The sequence below is a fragment of the Charadrius vociferus genome, unplaced genomic scaffold, assembly GCF_000708025.1.
Source record: "Charadrius vociferus isolate BGI_N301 unplaced genomic scaffold, ASM70802v2 scaffold1183, whole genome shotgun sequence".
In the NCBI taxonomy this organism is placed as follows: domain Eukaryota; kingdom Metazoa; phylum Chordata; class Aves; order Charadriiformes; family Charadriidae; genus Charadrius; species Charadrius vociferus.
Window position 1 is genome coordinate 28374 of NW_009647468.1, and position 11314 is coordinate 39687.

The window sequence follows — 11314 nt, forward strand, 5'->3', positions numbered from 1 at the left end:
TATCATTGGTCTCATGGCTTGGGGCTCGACAGGGGCAGAGATAGGGTAATCACCATGTGCACCCCCATCATTCATAGCCTGAAGGCAGGCTGATTTTGTAATGTCAGTAGAAAGTTCACTTAATGATCTTATTGGTATAGCAGTGAGCTCCCCTCTATCCTGAGGGTTCCTGCCCAATACGCTACTCGGTGTGTAATAGAGTGTGTTTCAGTGTTAGGGGCTGGTCCCTCATTCAAGAACACTCCTGGTCCCCAAAAGCCATCTGCTTCACCTTGATCTAACATAATACGATCTCCTCCAGTTAAGGAGACACACCACAAATATTCAGTCTCTTTTTTGCCAGGCTTCCACCCATATTTTTCATGAAGATACGCCAGTTGAAGGGGGCCCCATGGAATGGTCTTTACGGTATTTCTCTGGTTGCCCCCTTGAGGTCTGGCAGATACGTCAGTTTTAATAATAGGGGCTACCTTAAATTCTGATTCATCTAATTCAATCTCGTCACTAAGTTCTTGGTTGTGGTCCTCCCAAATATCTCTGTCCCAATCTTCCAGGGAAACGATTAGCTTATGAATTCTTAGAGAATCTGTGGGGTTGGGGACCCAAATTATCATGAGTTCTAGTTTATCCTCTAGCTTCCTGTGTTTTTCTTTTTCCTCCTCCATTTTTTTCTGCAATTGTTCTATTTGCAGAGATAACAGCATTTCTTGTCACTTTCTTTGTTCAACCTCATCTTGTAACATTCTCATTTCCTTTTCTTTACATTTCTTATACCGACATGTTGCTTTTAAATACTTTTTCACCACCCTGCCTTTCTTATTGCTTGCCCTGATAACAACCACCTTAGTGCTTATGTAAGTAATGTTATTTGCATAACTCAAACTTATGAAACAAAAGATAAGGCTACTACATTTCCAGGTTGCACATGTCCCCAATTTAAGTTTCTTGCAAAGTCCCACCTAATTCAGCTCTAAAATGTTCTTTGAAAGTGTGGGAGCTAGACATTGCCTTCACATTTTAGAGATTAAAAAGCAAGCAGATTCAACTGACATGGAGCAGTTGTTACTGAATTACAGGAGATGGGCACTTGGTTTATCCACAATCAACATTAAAAAAGGTTTTAGCATCATTGCTGACCCATAGGTCCAATACAGTGGAAGCTCAGCTGCCCAAGGAGTTACAAGCTAAAACAAAATAACAGGATAAACACCCTCCGTAATGTGTGTGCAAGGTGTCCAAAGTTTATGTACTTTGTAATATATAAGTGGAAACTCTGCCCCATTCAGGACACATTGCCTCTGATTGGTCTCAATTATTTACCAGCTAGGACCAGCATTGGGGATATTCATGCTTTTTTCAGACACACCAGGAAAAGAATCAGTCTTCAAAAACTGTTCATGAAATCTCTCTACTGGCTGTTTGCATCTACTGTAATACTACACCAGACAGTACATTTAAAAAACATATTTCAATTGTTTGTCAACCATGTTCTTTCAAACTGTGATAATCTAGTTAGTTTGATAGACAAACCCACATGCTCTAGACTATTTTGAAAGCTGTGTTTCACATGCCCAGTGTTAAGTCATTTTTCTTGTGCCATATTACCAAGATCTTATCAAACTGCTCACTGAAGAGGTGCATTTCTGCCACTTCCACACATCCTGTTTCATATTTCTGCAATTTATTTACTTTAACAAACAGTCAGAGGTAACCAATTCTGTAATTTTTTGACCAATTTGTTATTGTCATATTGACAGAGGCAAGAAGTAAAAATGCTATCATAAAGTAAAGATTCAAACCAAATTAAAGGACAAATTAAAAGAGTACATACATTATTCCACACCAATCCTCTATCAGTCATAGCTAATAAGACTTATGATGCTAAACCAGTTACTATTAGAGTACTGCATTGCTTTATATAGGAACACATGAAAGCTGTTCTGAATTAGACTTTCCTCTTTCCCCATGGTGAGCTTCTCTCATTAAAGAAAAATGGTTTTGAGTCTTGCAGATAAAACAACACATGAAAATCCTCAGGCCTGCAGAGCACAAAATTGCTGAAATACAGTCAGTATGTGATGGTCCAGTTCAGCTGTAAACAGGAGGTTCTCCAGGGTCACCATGTACTGCTGAATTATCTGGTGATGCTGCAGATAAAAAGATAAACCTTTGTTGTTTTCATTCATCTTCACATACAACAGGCAGAAGAGTTGACATATTGTATCACAGATCAGATTTTTTCACCACAACTAACAAGCACATATAATTTCCACAACACATTAATCACTGTTGACTGCAAGAATGGAGCGTACATTGAAATCCTGTTTTGAGAAGTACTGGGTTCCCTGTAAGCTACTCAGTTCTAATCCTGATTCTGACTAGTGTGTAGAGGCAACTGCACAGATATGCTAGGACTCAAGACATTTGCTTTAGCATTAAGTCATTTTTATGATTAGGGTAGAGACTAATCCATAGGGGGAATTATGCCATTAATCCTACGCAGCTTCCCATCCTCTAACACAATTTATGTTCATGTAAACACAAATAATTTTCTATTACTATGGCTGTTGTTTTCAGGCAGCTACTTAACTGGCTTTTTACATCTGTTGCCAGATTTAATATAGAGCCAATAGTTCCAAACTATATTTTTAAATAGCTATTCATTATAATCAGATGCATAAATTTAAAACATTTTCACCCACTTGTTAGGCACTTATTTTGGTATACTTGTTCTCTCAAGAATCTACCCTTACTATAACATGTGGTTAAAAAAAATCAGCTACATTTACAACCACATCTCAATATTGTTTTGCACTATATTCACAGTGCAAGAAAGAATTCAAGGAGCTCACCCTCCAGTCATTTAGCAAGTCTGTAGCAAATATGGGGTCAAAACCAGAGACAGACACAGCCAAAACTCACACTAATCCCCGAAAAAGACTGTGATGACTGGTGACTATGTCTGTTCTAATGGAACTGGTAAAAATAAGTGACCAAGCTCAGCTCTCAAATCACGTAAGCTTTTCTTTCCAGCAGCTGCCCAAAGCCTTCCAAACCAAGAAGTGAAACTTACCTGTAGGAAGATTTGCTGCAACCTCTCTATACAGCTTTTGTACCAAGGTGTAAATACATCAATCCCACCAGTTTCACAGCGCACTAAGTGTTCAGTTAACAACATAATGAAACGCTGCAGAAGAACACAAATAGAATGTTGGTTCAGCAAATCTTTTCAGATGAAAATAGGTTACTAGCCTCAGATGAGAGAATCCATGGGACATTTGACAGACAGAAGCTTTGAATGGCAATGTCAGAATGAATATTTCACTTAGGAGACACTAAGTAGAGTAACTACTTATATTTAAAATACCTTTTGTTTGTTTAGGAAATTGCATGCTATCAAAAGAACTCATTTTCTCAGGCTCTTGATGCTGAAACAATTCTTGTTTAGGGGAGTTAGGCAGTTCTTTGATTCTTATCCAGAATAAGCCCATCTAACCCTTCCTACGTACTCATCTCAAGAAAATGATTAAGATACAAATGATGCTGCAAAGACATCACCCATCATTACCTGGAATATAACAAGGAAGAGATTTTTCTGTTCACTCTGGGCTGATTCTACTCTCTCCTGCAAGCGTTCTATTTGCTCTTCTAGAGGTCCATCTTCCCTATCACTACTTCGGTCATTGTCGTCATCATCTTCATCACTTTCTCGCTGTAAGTAAAAACAAAACACAACTAACCAGAGATGTGACTACCTGTGGGTTCTGCTAGTATCATTGGAATGATAAATAGGCCTCCTGATTGACCAAAGTCTGCAGCACAACTGAAGCCGCTCTGTAGCCTTTCAAGTGCTGTACGTTGAGGGCAGCTTACTTTATAAATACAATTCAAGAAGGAAATTTGGAAGGAAGGAGAATGAGAAGGGTTGTCAAGCATTGGAACAGGCTTCCCAGGGAAGTGGTTGAGTCACCATCCCTAGAGATATTTAAAAGAGGTGTAGATGTGGTGCTGAGTGAGATGGTTTAGTGGTAACTTGGCAGTGTTAGGTTAACAGTTGGACTTGACGATCTTAAAGGTTTCTTCCAACCAAAACAATTCTATGATTCCCCATCCCTCCTGCAAAGCTGAGGGGGAGGAGGTAGAGGAGTCAGGAATGAAGGAGTGAAATTGAGCCTTGGATAAATGTTGGGGAGAAAGTGTTGTTTTAAATGTTGTGGGCATTTGTCTGCTGGTGGGAGGTAGTGGGTGACTGCCTTTGTATCACTTGTTTTTGTCCTCTTTCCTTCACTTATTAAACTGTCTTTATCTCAACCCATTTTTTCTTGCTTTTGCTCTTATTCTCTCCCCCATCTCATTGCAGGGGAAAGTGAGTGAACAGTTGTGTGGTGCTTGGCTGCTAGCTGGGGTCAACCCACCACACAGGTTTAAAGACTTGTGAGAAAAATGCATTGGCGATATCAAGTGTGGCATACCACTTGGCTGTCTTTGACTCCAGTTCATATTGGAGTTCTAACATGTCTGGTATGGCAGCACTCAGCAGTGGTGTGACTTTGTTCAGGCCACTGTCAGCCTCCACCCTCTGTCAGACTTTCACAGGGGCCATTTGGGAGTATTAAAGGGTGAGTGAGTGTTGCTGATCAGTCCTTGGCTCTCAAGTCAATGAAACAGGTCCTGGATGGGAAACAGGGAGTCTTGGTTGGTGCGATATTGCCATTGGTGCACTGTCATGGTAGCAATTGGCACCTGCTCTTCTTCGACCCTCAGCAACCCCACAACAAAAGGATCCTCTGAGAGGCCAGGCTAGGTAGACAGCTGTTTAATCTTCTCTATATCCACTGTGGATACACCAAAGGCCCACTGCTACCCTCTTGGGACCTTGAAGTACCCTCTCCTGAGTTAATCTATGCCAAGAATGCATGGAGCCTCTGGGATGGTCACTATTGGATGCTTCTGCCACTCATTCTCTGTCAGGCTCATCTCAGCATCCAGCACAGACAACTGTTGGGATCCCCCCATCACTCCAGAAATCCAGATGGTTTCCGCCACCTTATACCTTGTAGCCTGATGGCATTAAGGTATGCTGTGCACCAGTGTCTACCAAAGCCTTATACTTCTGTGGGTCTGATATACCAGGCCATCAGAACCACATAGTCCAGTAACCCTGATTGTCCCTTTCCTCTGCCTGGCCAAAGGCAGGGCCCCTCTATTCCTTTTCACAGCATTCATTACCTGACTCCTGTAATTGCAAACCAGAAGTCCCTTCATCAGAATGAGAAATAATATCAGCCACTCTGTTATGTCTTAACAGCAACCAAAGCAATAATCTTCCTGGATGGACACTTTTTGGCCATTGTTTTTCCTTGCAGTACACATACACGGACTTCTAGGTTCAAGGTAGGTGCACTGTCCCATTTCCTCATGTCCTTCCTGTGGTTGCTGTGGTGCTGCAACCCCCCTACCCCTCCTTTAGGCCACTCAGTACTTGGCGTGATTTCCTCCCCACCTGGGCCACATAATAATACAATGGACCAGAACGTAACATAACGGTCTAACATGAAAGAAAGAAAAGGTGGAGAGCAACAAACCAGAACACAATAGTGTGCCTGGTCCCCATGGACCAAACCTTCAAACCCCTACCGTTTGAAGATAACTATAATCGATCACTCCTGACAACATATGGATCATGGACACAGAGGGGGGGGATACCAGGACCCCAAGAACTAGCAAGTTCTGGGCTTGCACAACCAGTGGAAAGTACCGGAATATTCCATTGTCCAAGCTGGGCCAGAGTGGAAAAGTACATGATGAAAGTCAATTATCTCGGATCCTATAAGTAGCGATTCTAATAAAGACCCTTTGAGCTCTTCTGGATTGCAGTGGGCTGTGACCAGTGTCCCCCCCTGAGTTGGGACTCAGCTCAGGCTGACACCTTGACGACTAGAAGGCCAGGGTGAGAGAATCCCTCTCGAGCCTCAACTACCACCCGTTAAGAAATGCCGATGTATTGTGAGTATTTACCCTAAACTTGTGAAAGGGAGATTTTGACTATAGGGTAGCCTCTCTTCCATCCACCTCTCCACCTATATGTTTGTGATATACATATTAAATTTATGGATGTGGATGTTCTTCCATTTGTCCATGCATGCATATGAGTTAAAAGTGGTACCTGTCAGTTTGTTAGAGTCCCCCGCTATTAAGAAATTCCTGATTCCAGCAATCAGAGACCTCTCTGTGTGTGCACTTATATGCTTTGTTTATGTGTATATGTATTAATTTGAGATCTGTGCTTTTGCCCATATGTATATGTATTGATTTGGGATACCTTATAGTAAGTTAGCGTGAATCTTGCCATCTTCGAATCTGTAATTAAGTCACTGTTCAATTATTTTGTTAAATCACTTTGCAAACCTCTAAACTGGTTAATGATTAAGTGTTGCTAAAATTCAACCTCTTGATCTACCTTAAATCCCTAATAAATTTTGAATTGCTGTTAAATCATAACCGTGTCAAATATTTCCATCTGCGACAGTTGCACAGATAGAACCACAGGGTAGCACACAGTGTGCCTGCAGTTCCCTTCCCCTTGAGCAGAGAAAGACTGACTCCATCTCCTTGATAGCTGAGATGTCGAGCTGTAGGGGTCAGGGCAGAAGAAAGTTTCTCTTTGAATCACCAGAGCTGGCGGGTCAGTATATCCACAGTTGGTGCCTCCACGTCTGTCTGGTCCATTATTGCCAGGGTGCTGGAGTACAATATCAATGTGCTCCATACTAACCTCCACCACATGGATCACGTGCACTGGACTTCATCCAGATCTTTGGAGGCATGGTTGTTGTCCAGGTTGCTGTAGATCACTTCCATCATCACTAATTCCATCAGATTCTGGATACCTCCCTCAGTGGTGGTTCATTTGCCTAGGTAGTTTACAAGATCTTCCTTGAGGGGATAACTCGCCTTCATGCTCAACAGGAGTCACTTCCAAAGGCTGCAGATTGTTACCCCTTTTCCAATCCCTTTGTTGACAGGGACAGGGGACTGTCCCTAGAGAGGTATCTCCAGCTGTCAGGCTTCCTTACCCTCCAGTTCCTGAATGTGGGCCCCACTATCCCAGCATCAGAGCAACCAGGTGATGATTCACTTGCCTGGCTGATGGCTGCAATCTTTCCACATATCTTGCAGCTCACTTAGAGACAAGGACTGGGTGGTTTCTATCTCTTGCCCTCCTGTTCTTGTGGCTGCTCTGCTACAGAAAACGCTGCCTCTTCTGAGTCTTCTTCCTGCTCCCTCTTATGAGGAGCTTCTTCCTGCCTTTCTAACTGAGCTGACTTCCGCTTCCATTGTTTCTTCTTGACTACAGGAGTGACTATTATAGTCGAGGGTTGGGTCTCTGGCTTAGCCACAGTGTCTGTTTGATCCAGAGACCCTCTAGTCCCTTTGAGGGTGCTGGACAGAGGCTTGGTAAACGTATGCCAGGCCCCAGCACAGTGCTAGAATTTGTGTCTCTTTGGTATAGACAAGGCATCCTTTCTTTAAGTATTCTGCCACTTCAACAGGATTCTGCACCTGTTCTGGCATAAACTCCCAGAGGGCTATCAGAGGTTACAACTGCTCTAGGCACCTGCCCAAATTCTCTCTTACACCTTGACACTCAAGAATCGAATGCTGCAGGGCACATTCCTTTATTTCATACTCAACTGGTTGACCACTGGAGGTTCTACCAAGTTCTCCACTCGGTTTGCTGGATTCAGAGTAAGATGTGGCAGCAGCAGGTATGGGATGGTGGTGGCAGCAGCATGGGTCTGTAGGGTCACTATTGTTACTCATATGAACAATCAATGCAAAAATCAAAATCAAGATCACAGCACACACTGATATAAACATTCCAATTATGTAGGGATATTCAAGAAACTGAGTGGCCATTGCAACAAGGCTGGAAAGGTCTATCCCAGTGTATGTCCCAGAGAAGAGGAGGAAGTTGTAATTGCTGATTGTGTCCACGAGATGGTTGTTCTCATAGTATGGAGGTGACAGCAGTGCATGGGCTAAATGTCAGATTAGGGTCAAGGCCAGTGCTTTTATCATAGCTCTCCCAGGCAAAACAAAACAAAATGATAACACAGCAACAGCAAAAGCCAAAAGCAGCCATTAACATGCCTTGGAATTTGATGTACCATAAAAAAGAGAGCAAGCAATGGAGAAGGTGTGAGATGAAATAAATCAGCATCAAGAGCAAATAAGTCAACATTGTGATCAGCAAGTAACCGCCTGCCAATCATAGAATCATAGAAGCGTTATGGCTGGAAAAGACCTTTAAGATCATCAAGTCCAACCGTTATCTAACTCTACTAGGCCCACTTCTAAACCATGTCCCTGAGCGCCATACCTAGAGGGCTTTTAAATACATCCAAGGATGGTGATTCAACCACTTCCCTGGGCAGCCTGTTCCAATCTTTGAGAACCCTTTCAGTGTAGATTTTCCTAATGTCTAACCTAAACCTCCCCTGGCGCAACTTGACGCCATTTCCTCTTATCCTATCGGTTGTAACTTGTGAGAAGAGACCAACGCCCACTTCTCTACAACCTCTTTTCAGGTACTTGTAGAGAGCGATAAGGTCTCACCTCAGCCTCCTTTTCTTCAGACAAAACAACCCCAAGTCCCTCAGCTGCTCCTTGTAAGACTTGTTCTCCAGACCCCTCACCAGCTTCGTTGCCCTTCTTCTGGACATGATCCAGCACCTCAATGTCCTTCTTGTACTGCAGCACCCAAAATTGAACACAGTACTTGAGGTGCGGCCTCACCAGTGCTGAGTACAGGGAGACAATCACTTCTCTAGCCCTGCTGGCTACACTATTCCTGATCCAGGCCAGGATGCTCTTGGCCTTCTTGGCCACGTGGGCACACTGCTGGCTCATGTTCAGCCAGCTGTCAATCAACACAGCCAGGTCCTTCTCCACCAGGCAGCTTTCCAGCCACTCTTCCCCAAGCCTGTAATGTTGCAGGACCCAGCACTTGGCCTTGTTGAAGCTCATACTATTGGCCTCAGCCCATTGATCCAACCTATCCAGGTCCCTCTGAAGAGCCTTCCTACCCTCAAGCAGATCAACACTCCCACCTTAACTTGGTGTTGTCTGCAAACTTATTGAGGGTGCTCTCAATCTCCTCGTCAAGATCATTAATAAAGATATTAAACAGGAGTGGCCCCAACACCGAGCCCTGTGGAACATCACTTGTGACTGGCCACCAACTGGATTTAACTCCATTCACCACCACTCTCTGGGCCTGGCCATCCCGCCAGTGTTTGATCCAGCAGAGTGTGCACCTGTCCAAGCCTTGGGTAGCCAGCTTTTTCATGAGAATGCTGTGGGAAACAGTATCGAAGGCTTTACTGAGGTCTAGGTAAATAACATCCATAGCCTTTCCCTTCTCTACCAAGCAGGTCACCTTGTCATAGAAGGAGATCAGGTTCATCAAGCAGGACCTGCCCTTCATGAGCCCATGTTGACTGGGCCTGATCATCTGGTTGTCCTGTAAATAGTATGTAATGGCACTCGAGATGATCTGCTCCATAACCTTCCCTGGCACCGAGGTCAGACTGACAGGTCTGTAGTTCCCTGGATGCTCCTTACGGCCCTTCTTGTAGATGGGCGTCACATCTGCTAATCTGCAGTCCATTGGGACCTCCCCAGTTATCCAGGACTGCTGATAAATTATTGAGTGGTCTAGTGAGCACATCTGCCAACTCCTTCAGCCCCCTTGGGTGTAACCCATCTGGCCCCATAGACTTGTGTATGTCTAGGTGGTGCAGCAGGTCACCAACCAAGTAACAGCTAAACAGCTATAACCACTATAAATTCAGTCTAGCACACTCTCATCCAATCTGTTGTTATCTTGAACCCCTTGAGCCGCACATTGTGCACCAAAAAAGACTGTTGTGGGTTGACCCCATCCAGCAGCCAAGCATTCACACAGTCACTCACTCAATGGCCCCCCACCCCCGAGTGGGACAGGGGAGAGCAAAAGTGAGAAAACTCCTGGGCTGAGGTAAAGATGGTTTAATAGGTGAATAAAAGAGAGGAGAAAAACCCCAAGTGATGCAAAGGCAATCACTCACCACCTCCCACAAGCAGACTGATACCCAGCCAGTCTCCAAGATACAGCCAGTTTAGAAGACAATCTCCTCTGCCACTCCCTTCTTCCTCTATCCTAGTTTTTAGTGCTGAGCACTACGTTATATGGTATGGAATATCCCTTTGGACAATTTGGGTAAGTGTGTCCCAAACCAATATTCTTGCCCATCCCCAGCCTACTCACTGGCAGGGGGCAGAGTGGGAAGAAAAAAGAGAAAGCCTTGATGCTGTGCAAGCACTGCTAAATCATCTGTAGTTACGTGCCAGTTCTGCTCAGCCCTGGTCAGTCTCTTGCAGCTCATGAGAATAAATAAGGAGCATGAGGTCTAACACAGAAACCCGAAGCTCTGTTTTTAACCCTGTGGTCTGCTGAGAATAAATGATTGAATCCCACTTGTTGCTTTATTTCTCTGAGTCACCTTTGGCTGCAAATTTCAAACCATGCTGGTGTGATGCTTATGCTATGGCTCCTTCAGTTCAATAGCACTTTGTCTCTGGTGGATAGCATTAGCTTCCCTGTGAAATTTCTGTCCTGTTTTTATTGTGCTCTCCTATCAGGAATGATACCAAAGAGGGGCCTTGAAGTGTCAGCCTGTGAGATTTTTTCTGCTTCCACAAACACCTACTAAAAGTCTGACTGAGTCCATTTCTGTGATTTTGCCTTGATGACTAAGTTAGCCTCAGTTCACACTGTTTTCTGGGCTGGGTATTGCTGAGAAAGAGGATTATGCCTTCTCTCAGTGACTCCTTTGGGCTAGGATAGCAGGTAGAATAAATTAGTTTAATCCTACCTATTAACAAATCCTGACTGGGTAATTCAAGACTTGCTATTTTTTGGTCTAATGGCAAACTTTCCTTAGTAAGACATTCACATAAAACTGCTCTGGTTGGATGTGATGACCAGTCCCTCAAACTGTAGGGTCAATTGGCTGGCTGTAAACTTCCTCAGAATGTGGCATCCATTTGTAATAGTGGTGTAATGCAGACTGGGGGTTGGGGGCAATGTTGTGTAACACATGAACAACTTTTCATGAAAGGAAGAGAGAATTTCAACATAAACAAGTGCAGGGTCCTGCACCTGGGGTGGAAGAATGCTAGGCACCAGTATAGGTTAGGGGTGGACCTGCTGGGAAGTAGTTCTGAGGAGAAGGATCTGGGGGTCCTGGTAGATAGTAAATTGTCAATG

General features: G+C 43.8%; 1 protein-coding gene across 1 annotated transcript in view; it reads right to left on the reverse strand.

Annotated features, from left to right (window-relative positions):
- Positions 1-2033: 2033 nt before the first annotated feature.
- The window catches only part of LOC104282599 (nuclear cap-binding protein subunit 1-like), a gene marked incomplete at its 5' end in the record, with an annotated part of 66775 nt that continues 57494 nt past the window's right edge, over positions 2034-11314 (reverse strand). Inside the window, 3 exons of the mRNA XM_009880704.1 lie at positions 2034-2147; positions 3074-3187; positions 3569-3712. Coding sequence (XP_009879006.1) covers positions 2034-2147; positions 3074-3187; positions 3569-3712 — 372 coding nt within the window. The remainder of the gene's footprint in view (positions 2148-3073; positions 3188-3568; positions 3713-11314) is intronic.